General features: G+C 46.2%; 1 protein-coding gene across 1 annotated transcript in view; it reads left to right on the forward strand.

Annotated features, from left to right (window-relative positions):
* The window catches only part of ST8SIA1 (ST8 alpha-N-acetyl-neuraminide alpha-2,8-sialyltransferase 1), a 173,511-nt gene that overhangs the window by 51,502 nt on the left and 97,908 nt on the right, over positions 1-24,101 (forward strand). Inside the window, exon 2 of the mRNA XM_034782629.1 lies at positions 6,519-6,663. Within this exon, the coding sequence (XP_034638520.1) occupies positions 6,519-6,663 (145 nt within the window). The remainder of the gene's footprint in view (positions 1-6,518; positions 6,664-24,101) is intronic.

Raw genomic sequence — 24,101 nt, forward strand, 5'->3', positions numbered from 1 at the left:
ATACATGGCACAGATGTCACGAGCTTCTGTTTGGGCTTTCTCGGGAGTGTAACCCTTTCAGTACCTCAACAGCAAGTTCTTTTGGGAAGATGACTCCTACAGAAACTTTATGTACATGACTGTATTCAAATGGTGAGGAAAAATGTCTATGAAGGCCAGATCCTCAGCTGGTATAAATCAGTGTAACTCCACTGAAGGCAATGGAACTGCACCAGTTTACACTGGCTGAGGATCTGGCCAATGAGTATAAAACATTTCATAGCTGGTTTTCACTGATGAATATATCTATTCTAATTGCAGCTGGCGCTCAGTCCAGATTTCCACTGAAGAAGAGAACTGCAGGCTCTGGCCCATTATTTTTTGTAATATAGTAGCTCCTAAAGGTCCCAAATGAGATTGGGTCTCGTTGTGCTAGCTCCTCTAAGAGTATGTCTACACTACGAAATTAGGTCGAATTTATAGAAGCTGGTTTTATAGATATCGGTTTTATACAGTCGATTGTGTGTGTCCCCACATAAAATGCTCTAAGTGCATTAAGTCGGCGCACCGCGTCCACAGTACTGAGGCTAGCGTCGACTTCCGGAGCATTGCACTGTGGGTAGCTATCCTACAGTTCCCGCAGTCTCCGGCGCCCATTGGAATTCTGGGTTGAGATCTCAATGCCTGATGATGCAAAAACAGTGTCGTGGGGGGTTCTGGGTACATGTCGTCAGGCCCCTCCCCCTCTGTCAGAGTAATGGCAGACAATCGATTCGCGCCTTTTTACCTGGGTTACCTGTGCAGACAACATACCAGGGCAAGCATGGAGCCCACTCAGCTCAGCTCAGCTCACCGTCACCATATGTCATCTGGGTGCTGGCAGACGTGGGGCTGTATTGCTACACAGTAGCAGCTCCTTGCCTTTTGGCAGTGGATGGTGTATTACGACTGGTATCCGTCGTCGTCGTACTCCTCAGTGAGTTCAATCAGAGGCACCCAGGAAAGTTCTTCAGCAGATTCCTCTAAGAAATACTGCACCAGGCATCTGATTCTTGACGATGATGGCTATCAGTCGTAGTACATCATTTTCAGTCAAGCACCCAGAAGATGCCGATGGCTATCAGTCATGCTGAACCATCTGCTGCCAGCTTAAGATGTAAAAAATAGATGGACCAGATTTGTTCTGTATTCATTTGCTTCTCTCTCCCTCCGTGAAATCAGCGGCCTGCTAAACCCAGGGTTTTGAGTTCAATCTTTGGGGGGGCCATTCTGTGTGACAGTTGTTTGTGTTTCTTCCTGATGCACAACCACCTTTGTTGATTTTAATTCCCTGTACCTGTACGCCATGTCGTCAGTCACCCCTCCCTCCCTCCGTCAGACATTAGTTTCGCGCCTTTTTTCAGACCAGACACCATAGCACTGGGATCATGGAGCCAGCTCAGATCACCACGGCAATTATGAGCACTATGAACACCACGTGCATTGTCCTGGAGTATATGCAAAGCCAGGAAATGCCAAAGCAAAACCAGGACCAGCCGAGGAGGCGACTGCAGCGCGGCGACGAGAGCGATGAGGAAATTGACATGGACATAGACCTCTCACAAAGTACAGGACCCAGCAATGTGCAAATCATGGTGTTACTGGGGCAGGTTCATGGCGTGGAATGCCGATTCTGGGCCCGGGAAACAAGCACAGACTGGTGGACCGCATCGTGTTGCAGGTCTGGGACGATTCCCAGTGGCTGCGAAACTTTTGCATGCGTAAGGGCACTTTCATGGAACTTTGTGACTTGCTTTCCCCTGCCCTGAAGTGCCAGAATACCAGGATGAGAACAGCCCTCATAGTTGAGAAGCGAGTGACGATAGCCCTGTGGAAGCTTGCAACGCCAGACAGCTACCGGTCAGTCGGGAATCAATTTGGAGTGGGCAAATCTACTGTGGGGGCTGCTGTGATCCAAGTTGCCAGGGCAATCAAAGACCTGGTGATATCAAGGGTAGTGACTCTGGGAAATGTGCAGGTCATAGTGGATGGCTTTGCTGCAATGGGATTCCCAAACTGTGGTGGGGCGATAGACGGAACCCATATCCCTATCTTGGCACTGGGGCACCAAGCCACCGAGTACATAAACCGCAAGGGGTACTTTTCAATGCTGCTGCAAGCCCTGGTGGATCACAAGGGACGTTTCACCAACATCAACGTGGGATGGCTGGGAAAGGTACATGATGCTCCCGTCTTCAGGCACTCTGGTCTGTTTCGAAAGCTGGAGGAAGGGACTTTCTTCCCGGACCAGAAAATAACCGTTGGGGATGTTGAAATGCCTATCGTTATCCTTGGGGACCCAGCCAACCCCTTAATGCCATGGCTCATGAAGCCGTACACAGGCAGCCTGGACAGTAGTCAGGACCTGTTCAACCATAGACTGAGCAAGTGCCGAATGGTGGTGGAATGTGCATTTGGACGTTTAAAAGCGTGCTGGCGCAGCTTACTGACTCAGATAGACCTCAGCGAAACCAATATCCCCATTGTTATTACTGCTTGCTGTGCGCTCCACAATATCTGTGAGGGTAAGGGGGAGACATTTATGGCGGGGTGGGAGGTTGAGGCAAATCACCTGGCCGCTGATTATGCACAGCCAGACACCAGGGCGGTTAGAAGAGTACAGCAGGGCGCGGTGCACATCAGAGAAGCTTTGAAAACCAGTTTTGTGACTGGCCAGGCTACGGTGTGAAACTTCCGTTTGTTTCTCCTTGATGAACCCTCTGACTTCCCCCTCCCCCCCAGTTCACTCTACTTCCCTATAAACCAACCACCCCACCCTCCCCTCCCCCCTTCGAGCACCGCTTGCAGAGGCAATAAAGTCATTGTTACTTCTCATTCATGCATTCTTTATTAATTCATCACACAACTAGGGGGATAATTGCCAAGGTAGCCCGGGATGGGTGGGGGAGGAGGGAAGGAAAAGAACACACTGCAGTTTAAAACTTTAAAACTTTAACACTTATTGAAGGCCAGCCTTCCGATGCTCGGGCAATCATCTGGGGTGGAGTGACTGGGTGGCCGGAGGCCCCCCCACCGTGTTCTTGGGCGTCTGGGTGAGGAGGGAATGGGATTGGGGAGGAGGGCTGTTGGTTACACAGGGGCTGTAGCGGCGGTCTCTGCTCCTGCTGCCTTTCCTGCAGCTCAACCATATGCTGGAGCATATCAGTTTGATGCTCCAGCAGCCGGAGTTGCCTTCTGTCTGCAAGCTGACGCCACCTATCATCTTCAGCCCGCCACTTGCTCTGTTCAGCCTGCGATTCATCCCGCCACCTCTCCTCTCGTTCATACTGTGCTTTTTTGCACTCTGACATTGACTGCCTCCACGCATTCTGTTGTGCTCTTTCAGCGTGGGAGGACATCTGGAGCTCCATGAACATGTCATCCCGAGTCCGCTGTTTTCTCCTTTTAATCTTCACTAGCCTCTGTGAAGGAGAAACATTTGCAGCTGGTGGAGGAGAAGGGAGAGGTGGTTAAAAAAGACACATTTTAGAGAACAATGGGTACACTGTTTCATGTTAAATTTTGCTGTTCACATTACACAGCACATGTGCTTTCATTACAAGGTCGCATTTTTCCTCTTATATTGAGGGCCTGCCGGTTTGGTGTGAGAGATCACTCACGCAGTGCCAGGCAACAGAATTCGGCTTGCAGGCAGCTATGGTAAGCCACAGTCTTTTGGCTTTTTTAACCTTCATAACACGTGGGAATGGTTTCAAACAGTAGCGCCCTCATTTCCCATACCAAGGACCGATTGGGTTGGCCATTTAAAATGGGTTTGCAATGTAAAAGGAGGGGCTGTGGTTTCCGGGTTAACATGCAGCACAAACCCAACTACCCCCCCCCCCACCCAATTCTCTGGAATGATCACTTTACCCCTCTCCCTTACCGTGTGGCTAACAGCAGGGAACATTTCTGTTCAGCCGAGCAGGAACGGGCACCTCTGAATGTCCCCTTAATAAAATCACCCCATTTCAACCAGGTGACCGTGAATGATCTCACTCTCCTGAGGATAACAAAGAGAGATAAGGAATGGATGTTGTCTGCATGCCAGCAAACACCGGGACCATACGCTGCCATGCTTTGTTATGCAATGATTCCAGACTACGTGCTACTGGCCTGGCATGGTAAAGTGTCCTACCATGGCGGACGGGATAAGGCAGCCCTCCCCAGAAACCTTTTGCAAGGAGATGTCCCTGGAGGATTTACGCTCCATCCCCATACACGTTAACAGACTTTTCCAGTAGCTGTACTGGCCGCGATTGCCAGGGCAAATTAATCATTAATCGTTAAACACACTTGCTTTTAAACCATGTGTAATATTTACAAGGGTACACTCACCAGAGATCTCTTGTGTGCCCTCAGGGTCTGGCAGCACGCCTTGGGTGAGTTCGGGGGTTACTGGTTCCAGGTCCAGGGTGATAAACATATCCTGGCTGTTGGGGAAACTGGTTTCTCCGCTTCCTTGCTGTGAGCTCTCTTCATTGTCTTCATCATCATCTTCCTCGTACCCTGAACCCGCTTCCCTGTTGTGTGTTTCTCCATTGACGGAGTCAAAGCACACGGTTGGGGTAGTGGTGGCTGCATCCCCTAGGATCGCATGCAGCTCCGCATAGAAGCGGCATGTTTGCGGCTCTGCCCCGGACCTTCCGTTTGCTTCTCTGGCTTTGTGGTAGGCTTGCCTTAGCTCCTTAATTTTCACGCGGCACTGCTGTGCGTCCCTGTTATGGCCTCTGTCCTTCATGGCCTTTGAGACCTTTTCTAATATTTTGCCATTTCGTTTACTGCTACGGAGTTCAGCTAGCACTGATTTGTCTCCCCATATGGCGAGCAGATCCCATACCTCCCGTTCTGTCCATGCTGGAGCTCTTTTGCGATCCTGGGACTACATCATGGTTACCTGTGCTGATGAGCTCTGCGTGGTCACCTGTGCTCTCCACACTGGGCAAACAGGAAATGAAATTCAAAAGTTCGTGGGGCTTTTCCTGTCTACCTGGTCAGTGCATCTGAGTTGAGAGTGCTGTCCAGAGCAGTCACAATGAAGCACTATGGGATAGCTCCCGGAGGCCAATAACGTCGAATTCCATCCACACTACCCCAAATCCGACCCGCAAAGGCCGATTTTAGCGCTAATCTCCTCATCAGAGGTGGAATAAAGAAACCGGTTTAAAGGGCTCTTTAAGTCGAAAGAAAGGGCTTCGTCGTGTGGACGTGTCCAGGCTTAATTTGATTTAACGCTGCTAAAGTCGACCTAAACTCGTAGTGTAGACCAGGCCTAAGAGAGAGTCTCTACCACGAAGACTTAACAATCTAATTAGAATAGAAATTAGAGCTCTCTGCCTGTCTGCTTCAATGCAGAGAAGCCCACGCCAGAAGATCCTGCTCTGATGTGCAATTTTGTGACATCGGTTCTGCTCAAAGTGCCCAACAACACTATTGCAAACTGTGGCACCAATATTGGAGAGCCTGCCTCATGGGAGTAATTCTCCAATCCTATCAGTAAGGTTTACTCTTTTTGGCACTTTCAGAATTGGGCCCATATACCGTACATAGGAAACCTTGTTCTCTCATAAAAACCCAACCGCCTCTTGGGTGGAACACAACATTTGTTTAATAGTGTACAATGATACAACAATTTATAGGAGAGGAAAGGAGAATGCCCAATCCCATTAAAACTACATGGCATATATAATATAGCAGAATGCAATTATCCAACTTCAGTCAGGTTGCAGGAGCTGTGAAAGTAGCAGAAGGATTTTTAGTAACTAGAAATAAACCTGAACTGATAAATTAGGAGTTGGGTCTCAACTTTCCCAAAGTTTGGGAGTATTCAGTTGTGGGGTTTTATATAGGCCTGGTAATAAACAATAAAACATTTCATTTAACCTTGCTGTAATTAAATCATAGTTTTAAAAACTGCTTCTTTAATTTCCATGCCTGTGACTCTTAAAAGGGTACCAGAGACCTGTGGTTTTTATGTTTACTAATTAGAACTAGTTGAAAATGGGCATATTTTTTGCTAAAAACTGTTCCCATTTTTATTAAAAAAAAAAAGGATGGAAAATTTTGGATTAGCTTTCGCTAAGAATGCCAACAACAAAATCACAATGTTTAGTTCCTCTATAAATGCAAGGTGGAGGGATAGCTCAGTGGTTTGAGCATTGGCCTGCTAAACCCAGGGTTGTGAGCTCAATCCTTGAGGGGGCCACCTAGGGATCTGGAACAAAAATCTATCTGAGGATTAGTCCTCCTCTGAGCAGCAGGTTGGATTAGATGATCTCCTGAGGTCCCTTCCAACCCTGATATTCTATGAAATTTATCATACCAATGTTCAGAGTAGAAATCTCCTATTATTTGGCTCTTTATTAGTGGAAGAGGCTTGACTTAACAGCATCTACATAGTCTCAGCTTGGTGGAGATTCAAGTAAAGATGGGAAGTGTCACTATGAGACTTCCATAACTGAGCCCTAATTAATACATTTCTTTCTTTCTCTCTTTATTAGGAAACAGCTGGAAGACTGTTGTGACCCCGGTCAGCTCTTTGCTATGACAAAACAGAACTCTCCGCTGGGAAAGAACCTCTGGTTTGATGGGGAATTTTTACATTCTGTCACTATTGACAATGCAACTTACTCCCTTTTCCCACAGGTCAGTAACTGTCTTGTTCTTTTCATTTTACCCCTCTATTTCTTCTCCAGACAATAAAACTGTACATGTTAAATCAGGCTGGCTAAAAGGCTAGTTGTAAGGAGTAATCTGTAACTTCACTTCTTCATGATAAATGTTTTCTTGTAATCCTTTTTTTTAGCCAGAGGCACTGCAAACTTCTCCCCCGCCCCCAATTGCATATACAGCAGGAAGACTAGTCATAGTTTCAAGTATCGGGGGGAGCTATAGTTTGAATTCCTCCCATGGCCACTTCTCAGTATTGCTCACCCCAAAAGTTTACAAATCATGAGGGTGATCATGAGATTAACATAAAAATTATGATATTTTAAAAAATAAATGTTTTGGATCCTTTTATTTGCCTATTGGGTTTTGAGCCCTCAGGGAACCCTCAGGTTTTATTTTCAACCGTTTCTATTTAACCATGAGGGCTAGGAACTTACATTAAATAAATAAAGGCTTAAATTCTCACATTTCCAGATGCTGGAGCTTTAAATAAAACCTCAAATATGTCAAGACTAGTGATAAAATCATGGGAGTTGCAACACTACAAAACATACAGTGAAGAATCTTAAAGTTTTCCTTGCTTATACATCATGCAGAGATTTGCCAATACTTTTGGCTTAAGCCTTTTGTTCCCCCCATCCTCCAAAAGGACCGCTTCTGGCCTATAATATTTAGACCCAGATTCACAGCTGATGTTAACAGGAGAAGTTCCGTTAAAGTCACTGGAATTTCACCCATTTACATTATTGATGAGTTCAGTCCATAGCATTTAAATTAAAAGACCCCAAAATATATATGATGGGCTAGATTCTGATCTCAGTTACATGGGTCTAAATCTGGAGTAACACCTCAATTCTTCCAAATTCTGATGTTACTTTAGATTGTCATCAGTTTGACTGAGTATAGCAGATGGTCCACGACGTAGTTATAAAAAAAGATATTCTGGCTATTTATTTTCAAGGGCTCAATCCTGGATTCCCTAAGAAAGCAAAATTGTCATTCAGGTCTTAAGGACAGCAAGATTGGGCCCTAAACAACTAGCCAACTATCACCAGAGGCTATTATTAAGGACAATTGGAGCACAGTTTCCAGAAGAGGATAGTGGAGCATATGGGCACACACAACCCAACAATAAATAAATGAGCCATAAAAACCAGGCATTTGCACTTTCAAATTGGGTATTTGTGCACCTACCTAACTGCTTACAAGCACATACATGGGATTTGCAAGTTTAATAGGGTTACATATATTGTGTTTTGCAGCTGCAACTTAGATTTCTGCATTTCAAAATTTGGCAACTGATTTGTATTCTCTTATGAAAAATGTATATTGATAAATTGAGTTCCAGTGTAAATGAAACCCCAGAGATCTTTCTTTCCACTTAAGTAATATTCATAGTGAAGTGCCAAAGTGTCCCGTGGTCAAATATTTTTTTTAATTGATCTCATTTTGATATGGTGAAAAATGATGGAGGAATTTACTAAACTGCTGAGTAAAATTTTCTGTTCTAAATGGTACAAAAGGGATTAACAACCCCTTTGGATCAATTAGAGTGATACATTTGGAGCTAGGGCTGTATGAACTTTCTGAGCTAAGCACGATCCAGCAGGACAACTAAATGTGCTTAATTTTATGTATGTGAGTAATCCCACTGAAGTCACTAAGACTGAAACACATGTGTAAGTACTTTCCTGGGTCGAGGCCTGTGTTGTTTGTGAGTTGAACCCTGTGATTTCATTTGCGAAAGGCTGGCCATCAACCAGTGCCTCCAAATTCTCTTAGATGTTAGCTTGACAATTCAGATCTCCAAAGGAACACCCTACTCCATTTCTCCCAGAAAACCTCTTTCCCTCCAGTTGCTCCTGATCCTATGACCTCCTGTGTGTAATTACTTTCTTCACTGGGATCCTTTTGGGGCCACCTCCTCATTTCTGTTGGAGGTAGGGCACCCTCAGTGAATGAGGCCTTCAACCTCAGGACTTGCTGAAGAATTCTGCAAATACGTATTGAATTCTGGTTCCCTTGCTGATCCTACAGAGTCAAAGAGCCAAATTGTGTGTCACTTACCATAGTTAGTAACACCTTGCTCCACAAATAGTTCCTCTGAAGTTAATGGGACTTCTTGTGGAATAAGGAGCTATTCGTCCTGAGTAAAGTTTATCCACAGTATCAGAATCTGGCCTTAACACACTAATGGTCACACTACAAAGCTTCTCTGTTGTGCCAGTTTTGTTTGTTTTTGTTTTGTTTTTGTTTTCTGGTGGAGAGGGATGGATTGATAGAATGGGGTGAGGAGAGAGTTTTGGTTAGGGGGTATCACAAAGGTAATTCATTTTGGGACTTTGGCCTCATCATACTGTCTATGGTTTTGTTATTGATTAGGGTGAACAGATGTCCCGATTTTATAGGGACAGTCCTGATTTTTGGGTCTTTTTCTTATATAGGCTCCTATTACCCCCCACCCCCGTCTCGATTTTTCACACTTGCTGTCTGGTCACCCTATTATTGATAAAATTTGTATTTGTAACCAGAATGGATGCATGTATTTGAAATAGGATGAAGTTAGTAAATATAATAAGAAATGGTTAGTTTTCCCCATAAAGACTTACAGTGAAATCTTGACTGTATAGAAATCAATGGCAAAACTTCCATTGATTTAAGGGGGCCAGGATTTCACCCTCAATGCCGACTTCTACTTACCTGTTATTCACTTCTTGGCAACTCTCTTTTCTGGGACTCTACTGTTAAATTACAAAATACAAAGCACAGCCCATCATTTAATTTGAAAATCAGGCTCCTTCGATTGATTTTGTTGTTGTTGTTAGTTTGTTGTTTATTAAGATTTATTTTATTTTTGTCTGGAAAATATGTTGGGGGGAAAAAAAGAAAAATACTTATTGAATTCTGAATGCCCATAGAATTTGTAACATTGATCTAAGGTTGTTACATATTTTACTGGATTAATAAACAAATTGTATTTTTTAGAGAGACAGTTTATTATATTGACTTCTGTCATTCTTTGGTGCAGAGATATTGTAAATTGCTATGGATTCAAATTAAGACATCAATACGTTCCTGGATATGTCAGTTTGATTTTTAGAGATTCTCTTCAAGGCACCGATATATTCCTGGATAGGTCAGCTTGGGCCTGGTCTACACTAGGCGTTTATGTCGAAGTTAGAGCCGTTACATCGAATTAACCCTGCACCCGTCCACACCGCGAAGGTATTTAGTTCGACATAGAGGTCTCTTTAATTCGACTTCTGTACTCCTCCCCGACGAGGGGAGTAGCGCTAAATTCGACATGGCCATGTCGAATTAGGCTAGGTGTGGATGGAAATCGACGCTAATAGCTCCAGGAGCTATCCCACAGTGCACCACTCTGTTGACACTCTGGACAGCAGTAAGAGCTCGGATGTTCTGAACTGCCACACAGGAAAAGCCCCGGGAAAATTTGAATTTGAATTCCTTTTCCTGTCTGGCCAGTTTGAATCTCATTTCCTGTCTGGACATCGTGGCGAGCTCAGCAGCACTGGCAACGATGCAGAGCTCTCCAGCACTGATGGCAGTGCAATCTCAGAATAGAAAGAGGGCCCCAGCATGGACTGATCGGGAAGTCTTGGATCTCATCGCTGTGTGGGGCGATGAGTCCGTGCTTTCCGAGCTGCGATCCAAAAGACGGAATGCAAAGATCTATGAGAAGATCTCTAAAGACATGGCAGAGAGAGGGTACAGCCAGGATGTAACGCAGTGCCGCGTGAAAATCAAGGAGCTGAGGCAAGGCTACCAGAAGACCAAAGAGGCAAACGGACGCTCCGGATCCCATCCCCAGACATCCCGTTTCTACGAGGCACTGCATTCCATCCTCGGTGCGGCCGCCACCACTACCCCACCACTGACTGTGGACTCTGAGGATGGGATAGTGTCCACGGCCGGATCCTCGCACATGTTACCGGACGGGGAAGATGAGGAAGGAGATGAGGAGGACGAGGCAGTCGACAGCGCTCACAACGCTGATTTCCCCGACAGCCAGGATCTCTTCATCACCCTTACAGAGATCCCCTACCAACCCTCCCCAGCCGTTACCCCGGACACAGAATCTGGTGAAGGATCATCCAGTAAGTGTTGTAAACATCTAAACATTTATTTGTAACAGAACATGATTATTAACAATTTAAAAAATGGGTTTCTCATGATTAGTTTGATTAACTTAACGGTTCAGTCATGGGCAGTGCAACTATTTGAAAAAAATCTAGCAATGTCCGGTTTTGCATGATTGTCCTGCCCAAGCCGCTCTACTGTTTAGTCCCTGCTACTGCAGCTACAGTAAGATGCGGTCTATATGTCCGGGGATGGAGCAGAAATCCTCCTGGGACATCTCAAGGAAGCTCTCCTGCAGGTAATTTGAAATCCGCTGCATTAGGTTCTTGGGGAGAGCGGCCTTATTGGGTCCTCCGTAGTAGGACACGTTGCCGCGCCACGAGACTAGCAAGTACTCCGGAATCATTGCTTGGCACAGCATGGCGGCATACGGCCCTGGTCTTTGAAGGCTTTCCCGGAGCATTCTCTGTCTGTCGCTCTCAGAGATCCTCATGAGGGTGATGTCGCTCATGATGACCTGCTTTGAATGAGGTAGGGGAATGTTAGTGTTGGGACTGCTTTACCGTTCCTTTACAGAACTGTAACCGCTGGTTTGCAGCCACGCGGTGGAGGCGGGAGAGGGTCAGCCGAAAGGGATCGTTCCCGGGGACAGCCGCGAGGGTGTGGGACAGGAGCAGACTTCCTGCTTGCCGGATTGCTGGCAGCAGGGACCGACATTGATTTCAATGTGAAATGAGGCCATTGCTAATATTAAAGTTTTAAGCTGCCACGAATCTACGGCTTACCATGTCTGCGTGCAAGAGCAATTCCGTTGTCCTGACAGGGTTCTCAAAAGTGCTCTGCAAAACCCCAGACACTGAATGCGAAGGCCGAGAATTCGACCTTGTGCTGAGTGCGCATGTGATAGGTGCTGTGCATGGTCCTGTTCACAGAGAAAGACTATGTTCTTTGTTCACAACTACATTTATCTTTCTGAGGAATTCACTCCCTTTTTCCCATTCCCACAGCCCCATCTGCGACTGTCTCACAACCTAGCCTGTCATCACACTCCCAGAGGCTAGGGAGGATTAGGCATAAGAAGAAGAGGACACGGGAGGACATGTTCTCAGAGCTTATAGCCTGCTCCCGAGCCCAGGCAGCACAGCAGACCCAGTGGCGGGAGAACTTGTCCCAAATGCACCAAGCCAACATGGATCGGGAGGAGAGGTGGCGTCAGGAAGACCAGCAGGCGACTCAAACCCTGCTTGGACTACTGAGGGAGCAAACGGACACGCTCCGGCGCCTTGTGGATGTTCTGCAGGAACGGAGGCAGGAGGACAGAGCCCCGCTGCAGTCCATCTCTAACCGCCCTCCCCCGCCACCAAGTCCCATACTCCCTTCACCCAAAGTGCACAGAAGGAGAGGCGGCAGAGTCCCTGCTAACTCTCACTCCACCCCTGCAGAGAGCTCGAGCAGCAGAAGGCTCTCATTCCCCAAAGTTTGACAAGTTCTTTCCTTCCCGCCTGACACAAGCCCCCGTCCAAGTTTCACTTCCCAGTCCCATGTGTAGTTGATAATAAAAAATATGTTTCTGTTAACTACTGTTTCCATCATGTTCTTTTGGAGGGGGGGGGAAAGGGGGTTGGTAATTGGACAGGACAGTCACCTTTGGCAGGGTACATAGTCGGGGGCAGGCACAGCAGCAGGGCACATACATAGTGCAGTGATGCAGTGACTACTTACCCTGGTTAGTCTGGGAGGTTCTTTTCATGTTATGTGGTGGGGGGTGGGTTGCTCTGTGACTTTGTGTCAGGGGAGGGCAGTTAGAGATCTTAAGCGGCGGTCCTTAGGCAGGATCACAGAGCCACACAGCAGGGGATCTGTAACCGTCCCCCCCCCCGCCACAAACTCACATAGACCCCCCATACACACAGTCCGTATCAGGAGGGGTGACAGGCTCCGTTGAAAGAACCATCCCACCGCAGCGGAGCCTGTCAGTCCTTGAGTTTAGAAGCTGCATTCGCGCGACTACACTACACCCGCTCCGCACCACAGTCTGCGTCCCAGTTTTAAAAAATTCCCGCGAAAACAGTATTAAAGAAAACGGTGTGCTTTAACAAAGTAGAACTATTTTTATTTTGAAACGTGTGTTGGAAGTGGGGTGAAGGCTTCTCTGTACACAAAATTAGAAAGTCACAGGTTACCCTGCTCACTCAGGAACTTTGCTTTCAAAGCCTCCCGGATGCACAGCGCTTCCCGCTGGTCTCTTCTAATCGCCCGGCTGTCTGGCTGTGAGTAATCAGCAGCCAGGCTAATTTCCTCAACCTCCCACCCCGCCATAAAGGTCTCCCCCTTGCTCTCACAGAGATTGTGGAGCACACAGCAAGCTGCTATAACAATGGGGATATTGGTTTCGCTGAGATCACAGCGAGTCAGCAAGCTTCTCCATCTCCCCTTGAGACGTCCAAAAGCACACTCCACCACCATTCTGCACTTGCTCAGCCGGTAGTTGAAGAGTTCTTTTTCAGTGTCCAGGGCACCTGTATAGGGCTTCATGAGCCAGGGCATTAGCGGGTAGGCTGGGTCCCCGAGGATCACTATAGGCATCTCCACATCCCCAACAGTTATTTTGTGGTCCGGGAAGTAAATACCTTGCTGCAGCCGTCTAAACAGACCAGAGTTCCTGAAAACACGAGCGTCATGAACCTTGCCCGGCCATCCGACATTGATGTTGGTAAAACGTCCCCTGTGGTCCACCAGTGCTTGCAGCACCATGGAAAAGTAGCCCTTTCTGTTAATGTACTGGCTGGCCTGGTGGTCCGGTGCCAGGATAGGGATGTGAGTTCCATCTATGGCCCCACCGCAGTTTGGGAATCCCATCGCTGCGAAGCCATCTATGATCGCCTCCAAGTTTCCCAGGGTCACTACTTTTGGCAGCAGTACATCAACGATTGCCTTGGCTACTTGCATCACAACAACCCCCACGGTAGATTTGCCCACCCCAAACTGGCTCGCGACTGACCGGTAGCTGTCAGGCGTTGCAAGCTTCCAGAGGGCTATGGCCACTCGCTTCTGGACAGTCAGGGCTGCTCGCATCCGGGTGTCATTGCGCTTCAGGGCAGGGGACAGCAACTCACAAAGTTCAAGGAAAGTTCCCTTCCGCATGCGGAAGTTTCGCAGCCACTGTGATTCATCCCAGACCTGCAGCACTATGCGGTCCCCCACTCAGTGCTTGTTTCCCGTGCCCAGAATCGCCGTTTCACAGCATCAACATGACCCATTGCCACCGTGATGTCCTCGGCGCTGGGTCCCCTGCTTTCTGAGAGGTCTGTGCTACTCTCAGACTTCAGGCCATCACCGCGTTGACGTAGCCTCCTCGCCTGACTTTTCTGCATCTGCCTCAGGGCAACCTGTATGATAAGCTGCGAGGCGTTGAGAGCGGCCACAACTGCAGCGATGGTTGCAGCGGGCTCCATGCTCACAGTGCTGTGGCGTCCGCGCTGTCAATGACTGGAAAAGTGCGCGAAATGATTTCCCGCCGGCGCTTTCAGGGAGGGAGGGAGGGCGGGAGTGATGGACGGATGACGACAGTTACCCAAAAGCACCCTGGCCCCTTTTTTTTTTACCCAGAAGGCATTTGCGGCTCCACCCAGAATTCCAATGGGCGGCGGGGACTCCGGGAACTGTGGGATAGCTGCCCTCAGTGCACCGCTTCCAATGTCGACGCTTTCCCCGTTAGTGTGGACTCACAAAGTCGAATTACTGTCCTTAGTGTGGACACACACGTTCGACTTTGCAATATCGATTCCAAATATTCGATTTAAGTAAAATCGAACTACTCTCGTAGTGTAGACAAGGCCTTGGTTTTAGACATACTCGCTTCTGTCAGTAATGGTGCAAGCAGCTTGAATGTGAACTATTTTGCACTGTTAAGCCTTCTAAGCTGTGCTGAATCTTCACAGCTTTCTTCATTTAAAAAAATGCTAATTTTGTAGCAATCACAACCACTCTTTTTTTTTAACATTTTAAAAAAGATAGCCATATTGATTTTAAACATATATCTACCAGTGCTGGGCAGAGAGAGGCAATTCCCTTTTGGGGAAGATTAAGATATTTTCAGATTTGGTTCCATTACGATTCAGAATGAAAACCTAAAATTTCAAATTTCTCTGTCAAAGGGAATGGAGCCTTGCCAATGGGGCAGTCTGCCCAGTTGACAGCCCTGGAACCATGGTCCCAAGAAGCCCTTGGAGCTTGGGTTGCCAAGGGTCTGTGAGTTTGGGAACTGGGCCTCCCAGCTCCCCAGAGCTGGCTACATGAGCTGCTGAGGAGCTGGGAGTCTGGAAGCCCAAGTTACTGAGGATACAGGCAGGTGAGCCAATAGGAAACTAGGCTGATGGAAACCCTGGCAGGCAGGGATCCATTGGACCCCTCCTTGGTTCTTTTGGAATTCTGCTGAAATCAAATCATCTCCACGCAACATTTTTATGAATCAGCAATTTCCAGCAAAAAATATTTCATTGGAATTTTTCGGACCAAATTTGATATCTGCCTATCAAGTCAATAGATGATTAATATGTATAGTCTCACTCAGTAAGCATACCATAAAGGGAAAGGAGGAAGAAAAACTAAAGGAAAACATAGAGGAACAAAACTCACAACTCTGGCAACATCTGTAACTTGGTTTGCTATCCCTGTGCATTTTGCCACAGAAGAATTTCATAAACCTTTATCAGATGAAACCCCACTAATCTTAAAAGCCTAGGAAGGTTTATTTATAGTGAATTCATAAATAAAGTATTTCTCTAGCTTCATATTTCAGGCAAAACCTTGGACTAAATACTTCAAAACCCTACTTTGAAGAATGACATCCATTACGAAAATTGCTTGCCAGTTGCTAGTGAGCTAAAGATGAATATTCCTTTCTGAAGTGTTCAGAAGCTTAAAAACCACTTTATAAAATATGGTTAATACTCTGAAATGCTCAGTGGATATAGCAGGAATGTAAAGGACCACAGCTATGTTGATATAATCTTAGAAATATTTCCTCCAGGATGAATAAAAACACTCCATCACCATCCGTCTGCTGTGCTAAGCCATTCCGGGCTTGCAAAAGACTTCACTCCTCAAATCATGACCCAGTCATTGGTTTGCAGTAGGAACTAACTCACAGCCCAATTAGGGAACTTGCCATACTTGATGCAATAGAATAAACTGACTTTTAGTGATTATATGTACACAGACATAATATATAATATACATACACACACAAAATAAAATGCATAAAAATTAAGCAGTAATGGATACTGATATAAATGTAATTTAAATGCTCTCAGGCCATTGATATAAAAATTATTGTCTTACCTAACTTGGTAGAATGTTTGCTTTTCTGTAATACCTGTAGACAAACTCATCCATAGAGCTGGTCGAAAATTTTCCAGTGACCGTTTCTGAAAATGTTGGCCTAATCTTTTTTTTTCACTATTGGCCAAGTCTGTGGCCTAAAAAGTGGGGTTGGGCTTCTGTGATGATGATGATGGCAGGAATGGGCAGGAGTCAGACCCACATAGAACAAGCAGTTGCAGAGCTGATCTTCTGAGGCTACCACGCTCCAGCCCATTAGCTGAAGTGGCCCTCTGTGTGTTTGTTCTGGGCAGGACAGAGGACCACAGCAGGTCCTATGGTCACTCTCCTGATCCACCACCATTTGCCTTCCTCTTATGCACAGAGGCACACTCCCTGTACTCTGGATTGCTGCCAAGGTGCCCTCTGAGGAATAGAAAGTAAAAATATTAAGTTTTAAGCAATCCACGGACTGTTGAGTGAAAAACTGACTGGCAAGCAGACTCCTTGCTCCAGAGCTGATCACAGAGTATACCGATGATACTAAGACAGTGCATGCTGGAACAGCTTAGTTAAGTGGGATCCCTGCAGTGCAAAGGGAGAGGATGCAGCATTTAAAATGTAGTTTTCTTTCTGTGATGTAGCTGCTGATCTTTGCACATCCAGTGGTATGTTCTATTATGGTTGGTCCAGGGTTCTTTTAAAGATTTCAGTTCACCTTCAAAGAAATTAATTCATACTGTTTGCCTGAACTTTAATGTGAAGACACCGGAGTTATCAGAGACACAATAGGTAAACGCATACTATCAATGAGGATGGATGTTAGCATAACTTGATCAGGTCACACCAGTGCATTTTCTGGAAGGTACAGCTGTAGTTCTCTTCTGTAGTGGGTTTCCATCACAGAAGATATCTAACCCGTTTCTTTGAAAAAGTTAATAGATAATGGCGACCCAAGAGACACTGGGATTTTCAAAAAGCCTTTGATAAAGTCCCATGTGGTGACAGGGTAAGGGATGAAACTCTTGTCATGGATGGAAAGCAGGTTATAAAAATTATCGGAAACAGAGCAGTGGAGAAGTTAATGGTGGGGTTTTGGCACTGGGGTCTGTTTTATTTAATATATCTGATACCTTGGAGAAGGTAGTTAAGAGAAAGCTGTTGAAATTTGGGACTGATGCAAAGTTATTTCAGTTAGTAATATCTGCAGAGGATTGTGAGGTAATTCCAGGTGGACCTAAATACATTTGGAGAATGGGGAACATGATGATAACTGAACTTCAACTTGAATAAATTCAAGGTCAAACACACTGGCAAAAAAATTGTCTAGACAGTTGGAATACTGACAGGCTCTGCACTTTTGAGTTCTTCTTAGGAAACATTAACTGCAAGAGTGTGAGGAAGAGTATAAACCCTGCATGCAGCTTGCCATAACAGGGGCTAAATCAGAGGGAAACAGGAATATTCCAGCAGATAAGACTTGTCTCTCAGAAGAAAGGGGTTCTCCTTAGGGGCAGGACACTTTCAGTAAGAGCCAGGGCCTAATTCAGCACAAATCAAAGGAACCCACAGAACTTGGGGCAAAAAAATGCTTGTTAGATTCTGCAGGGACTGAGGAACCCTCTGTTAGGGATGAAGCTGTATGTAGTAAGGGGTAGCTGGCATTTCCTGCCCTTTATTGTTTGACTGCACTAAAAGGAGACTGGCAATATATTTTTTACTCTCTGACAGGAGTTTTTTGAAAGATTAAGCAAACTTGGTTCAGCTCAAGAAAATAGCTGAGATATAACTCAAAACTCTGAGGGACAAAAGTGAATTAGAAGTAGTCTGCTTTGAGGCCAGTGACTGAAAAAAGCCCTCTTTTACAGATATTTGCAGAAGGAGAATTTTAAACTCCCCCAAACAAGTTTTCACACCATAAATATGATGCTCAGAATGTCTGTTCAATCAGGGTACAAAAACTTACCATGCAACTTCTATGTCCAATCAAAACACATGCTTGAGTTTTGAATATTGACTGTTGTGAATAATCTACAGGCCAAGAAATATTTGCTAGAGATGTCCAGTGAATACTTTCAAAACACAGATGGATTTGAGAAAAGTTGTTGCTGGCTAATTAGCCAATAGGAAAAAGGTAACATTTAACAAATGATTCATCCAACTTTACACCAAGTGAAGTTAAAGGTCTGTACATTTTGAACAAATAAAAGGTAACACTTTTTAAATAATGCAGTGTATGGGAAACCTCTGGAATTCTCTGCCCCAGATGGCTACCAAGAAATATATTGTGACTGGATATGTAATAGCACTGAATAAGTTTTTGAGCTCTAATAATTGTAGCGTGGATTGATCTAAGTTACGTAACTTCAGCTACGTGAATAACATAGCTGAAGTTGACGTACTTAGATCGACTTACCGTGGTGTCTTCACCATGGTGAGTCGACTGCTGCCTCTCCCCCATCGACTCTGCTTGCGCCTCTCATGGCGCTGCAGTACAGGAGTCGATGGGAGAGTGCTCGGGGGTCGATTTATCGCATCTAGACTAGACACGATAAATTGATCCCCGCTGGATCGATCACTACCCGCCGATCCGGCGGGTAGTGAAGACATACCCATATAGTTAGGGGTTCTCCTTACTACCCTTAACTTTCATCTACATATAGAAGTCTGGTGACTTTTTAGAGCTGCATTTAATGAATATTAGTTAGTATTGCCCCCAAACTTTTTCTGTGCTTTGTTGATATTTCTCTTCTCATCAGACTGTTATAGAGATGGGTTATCCAGTGATGGTCCACATTTTCTTTTGTCCTGGAGTGGAGATATATCTATATACTTGAAAGGAGAATCTTTTAAAAGATTTATAATTAGAAACACGAGAACATATTTTGTTTATTAAGACAAGAGAGGATGTATCTGTATCTTATCCAGAAATGATACTAGTCTTAGACTGAGACATAAATAACCCATAAAGATCAGACACTCCAAATTCCCACTGATAGAGCCTGAATCTTCTCTTGTTTAACACTGGATAAAGGCTTGTCTACATAGGAGGGCTTTTGCTAATTATCATTTTGTGAACAAACTGTTGCGGAATAACTATTCTGAAATAATTGCGTCCACATAACCAGCGGTCACCTACTTCCTTCAGAACGTGTACATACCTGTGGCACTGACTTTTTTTAAAATAAGCTCAGCATTTTGGGCAGGTGTCCCCTGGTGCTTTGTCCCACTGATGGGCTCTTATGCATTCTGGGACATTTCTCCTGCACACTGTGGGATACTTGCCGGAAGCCACTGGAATTCCGAGACTTGGTATACTTACCGATTCCCATGATTTTTCTCATGGTGTCCCATGATTCATCTCTCTTTTGCGAGCTGGTGCCATTTTCAAACTGCTGTCAGCCAACATGGAGAGGACACTTCTGCATGCCATGATTTTGGGGATCGCTAATACACAGATGCTGCTGCACATGTATTTGAGATCATGTCACTTGGGTGGCTTTGTACTTGGAGGCCAACTGTCACACTGCTGAACCAGATTGGCTAAAGGAGGAAGAGAAGGAGGGTAAAGTTGAGCATCTATTTGTGGTTGATCTTTTCCCGGAGCAGCTTCATGTGGTGCAGTACCATTTCTGGAATCGGAAAACTAGTGGTGACTATTGGATAGTGTTGTGATCCTGGGATGACCAGCAGTGGCAGCAGAATTTCAGGATGACAAAGGGCATTTTATTAGAGATTTGTGTGGAACTCACCCCAGATCTGCAGCTGCATCACACCAATATGACAGCTCCCCTCCGCATGGAGAAACATGTGGACATTGCCATCTGATAGGTCACCAGTCCTGACTGCTGCTGGTCAGAAGCTAACTGGTTTGGTAGATTGACTGTTGAGGCTATTGTCATGGATGTGTGCACAGCTCTAAAGAAGGTGATGTGACACGGGTCATAAAGCTTGGCAATGCACAGGAGATTACTGACAGCTTTGCATGAGTAGGGTTTCCAAATTGTATTGGGGTCACTGATTGACCCATGTGCCTGTTCTCTGCCCTCCACATCAAACCTCAGCATTCATAAACAGAAAGTTGCTCCATATGCTTCCATGGTGCTCCAAAGCCTGCTTGATCACCATGGCAGATTCATTAATATTAATGTGTGGTGATCTGGAAAGGTTCTTGATGTTAGGATCTTTCAAAACTCATGTCTGTTTTCTCTAATGAAAAATGGAACCTTTGCTCCCAAGATCACAATGGACATTAATTATGAGGCCTTTTACAGAACGGTTGGCTAGGAGAAAGGAGAAAGGCTTTTATGTAGGGAAGTAATCCTGGCTTTCCAAAGACATCTCCCCATTCTCAGAATCCTGGTCAGACTTGCGGTCCATGATCTCATTGGTGTCTATGGCACTGTCACACCCGTGCAGCTGCTCAAATGTTGGCTGAAGGATTGAAGTCACATTCTGTGGCAGAAAAATGGTTCATATAACCGGTCATTCATAAGATCGTTGTTGTTCATAAAGTTGGGGTTCATAAAGCAGAAAACTCTCAAAGCCAGGCTACAGCAGGGGTGAGAATGGGAGTACTGGTTGATCAAAACCCTTGTATGTGTTGTCTTGATTAGGCTTGTAAAAACCTAGTCAGATGAGCTGCTTTGTCATAGTGTATTTGTTTGCTCCTGTTCCTCTGGCATTTATCTGCAACAACGCAAATGATAAATTTGGTTTAACTCAGTTAATGCAAATACATAAATAGGTATTGATCTTTCCAAATGCAATAGAGGTAGCGGAGATTTGTGTGGGAGCAGGGAGGGAGGACAGGGGGAAAGAGGGGATTAGACTGAAAAGTGTCAACTTGGCCAAAAGGCAAAGAATGATAACTTTAATCCTATGCCCATAACACCATGTTCTGTTGTGTGTAATGCAGATTTGAAAAGCAATTATGGAGAGTGACTTGTGTTGATTGTTTTCTTTCCTGTGTAACAGAAGTGTCCTCCCACCAGCCATAAATGTTTGGTGTTTCTGCAATGTTGGTGCATTTTCTAGACAGCTCATGATGCTCTCAGCATTCTAAATACTGGAGATCAGTCCCATCCCTGTTACCAGTCCGTGCTAAAACCTAAATAGCCTTGAGTTTCTAATAACTAATCCCCTGAGCCACCCATTCCCTTGAATGCTGCTGTGAGTACCAGTGTTTTGGAATGTGCTTTAAGATTCTCCCCTGCACCCTTTAGAGGCCCTGTTTTGGTAGATGCAAAGTTTCCTTTCCTTTTACTTCATGAGTGATGGAGGATGTCTGGTACGTGGAGTCCTGGAGGTGGTCAGGCAGCTCAGCTTTCAGGTTGTGAGGGGTACTGATCAATTATGAGAGAGTAAGAAATATGGGGCATTGTGATCAGCTCCTTCAGGCTAGATTTTTTGTGGCAGAGGGCACACTCTGCTATAGTTAAGGTTGAGCAGTACTTTCTCAGTCGTCTCAAATCTGCAAGCTTATTAGAATGGTCTTAAAATTTGCTATGATGCAGGGAAGGTGGGATAGGGTTAATGGCCCAAATTTGGGGTCATTTCCTCAAGTGCTCACTGAGATGAAAGTCCCCTCCTCCCCCCCAAAAAAACCTCCTAGCACTTTACAAGATCAACCTGTTCTTATAACCTTTTTTTTTCCCCCCTCACAGTTGAGGTTAAAATTCTGGCTTGAATCATCCCCAACGGATCTTGCTTGCTTGACATTTATCTCAGCTGCTGCATTGTATCTACTGCCCTTTGAGGGAGGAAATACTGAAAAAGTTGATAAAGGAGGAGTTTAGCTTTCTGAAATGGAATGTGCCAAAACTCATGCACCAAAGAGCTTGAAATGTGAATGTTCAGCCATATGAGGTCCAAAGGCTTTCAGGCAGCCCATTGTCACAGTGACTGGTTGGCTCAAGGGGGTGTGCTGTGATCACTGAACCTGAGCCCCAACTATGCACTGTGAATTCAAACCCTACCATTGACTGAATTCTGTGAGTGATCAATGGACTTATGACAATCTCCCTTTGTCAAGGGGCCAGGGTTCATACTTTTGGTCAATATGCCCTGAGTAGTACAGCTAAGACAGAAGGGCCACTGTTTTCAACATGGTTTGGGAAGTAGCTTCCAGTAGCACAGCTAATTTAGAAGGCTGTATGAGTATTTCAAGCTATGCTACGGCTCTGAATACTGCAATGCTGTGCGTGGTGTCTTAGCAGTGGGCAAACAAACTTGATGGTGAGGAATTTCCCAAACCAAAGTTTCCAAAGCAAATATGGGAACAGAGCAAACACTGACTCGTCAAAGTGAAACAGTGCTGCACTTTGTCGAGATGGGGAAGACTCTGTGGAAGCCCATTTGATGTCACAGTCATGGAGTAGCTCCGTGTGGTGCCCTCTAGAGACTGAACTCCAGTCATACTCATTGACCATGCGTTCAAATCTTGTACTGCAGGGAAGTGCTCAGACATGTGGAGATCAGCTTATGCCCCAAAAGTGTGCCATTGTCAAGAATAATGCAGCTTCCCTCTCCTCCTTAAACATACATCCATTCATGATGTAGCATTCCCACCACAGGTGCTGACTTTTGTTTTTGCCTATGGGTGCTCCTCTCTGCTCCCCCCCTGCCATGAAAGTGGTGGAAGGAAGACGCCAAGCAGGGGTGGGGCCTCAGGGCAGAGCAGGGACAGGGCCATGGTCCGGGCACCGGGTCCCACAAAAGATAATCTGGCCCTATGGTTGTGAGCACCCCCTTATTTTTTTTGTAGGTGCTTGAACCCCAGAGCACCCAAGGAGCCTATGGTTCCCACCTAAAACAAACAACCCCCACACATTCTCTCTATTTCACACAGGAGTGAGGTGGTGTAGGATGTGGGAGACAGGCACAGAGGAGTTAGGCATTGTGTGTGGACCATAGGTAGGGTAGGTCTTTCAGGGCCACACTATGTTACAAATGTGACAAAGACTTTGTGTGCTTTATTCTAGCTGAGTTTGTAGACTCCAAAATGGTTGTGAAGGTTTCTTTTAGCTATGGAGGTGTTAGTGAGGGTGTAACAGGGCGCACGCCATGCCCCTCCAGTCCAGCCCTTCTCCCCCTCTTCTCAGAGACACTTCAGGCTGGTACAAAACCTGTGGTCTTTATTTGTGATCAAGTCCCCACCACCAGTTTCCAACTATATACAGGCTTTTTACCACAGCTTGGCCTACCACAGGCCTGGCCAGCAACAGACTAGGAGACTCCCACCTTCCTCTGAGCCTAGGGTTACCATTCGTCCGGATTTACCCGGACATGTCCTCCTTTTGTGTGCTAAAAATAGCGTCCGGGGGGAATTTGTAAAGCACTCACAATGTCCGGGATTTCCCCCTCCCCCGGCAGAGCGAGCGGCTGGGAGGGCTGCAGGAAAGTCCCGGGCTGGACTCCGGAGCAGCTTCCTCCTCCCACCCCCCCCTCCCTGCATTCTGAGCCGGCCGGCAGCTCCTCCTCCTGCAGCCCGCTCCGGCAGCCCTGTGCAGGGCCAGGGACCGGGTTTTGTGTTGTGCAGGGGAGCTCAGCCATGTGTCCGGCTGGCACAGAGCCCAACACCCTGTTCTGAGCAGCAGGGTAAGGGGGGGCAGGAGAAGGGACAGGGAGGTTCTGGAGGGGGCAGTCAAGAAACGGGGGGGGGCTTTTGGGGGGGAGTGGAGAAAGTTTTGGGCAGTCAGGGTACAGGTAGGGGGTAGGGTCCTGGGGGGCAGTTGGGGGGGGTCTTAGGAGGGGGCAGTTAGGGGACAAGGAACAGGGAGTCTTAGGTAGGGGGTGGGGTTCTGCAGGGCAGTTAGGAGCAGGGGTCCCAGGAGGGGGCAGTCAGGGGACAAGGAGCGGGGGGTAGGGGGCTGGGAGTTCTGGGGGGGAGCTGTCAGGGGGCAGGAGTGGGGAGAGGGATCGGAGCAGTCAGGGGACAGGGAGCAGAGGGGTTTAGATGGGTTGGGAGTTCTGGGGGGGCTGTCAGGGGG

Source organism: Trachemys scripta, chromosome 1 (genome assembly GCF_013100865.1).
Source record: "Trachemys scripta elegans isolate TJP31775 chromosome 1, CAS_Tse_1.0, whole genome shotgun sequence".
Taxonomy (NCBI): domain Eukaryota; kingdom Metazoa; phylum Chordata; order Testudines; family Emydidae; genus Trachemys; species Trachemys scripta.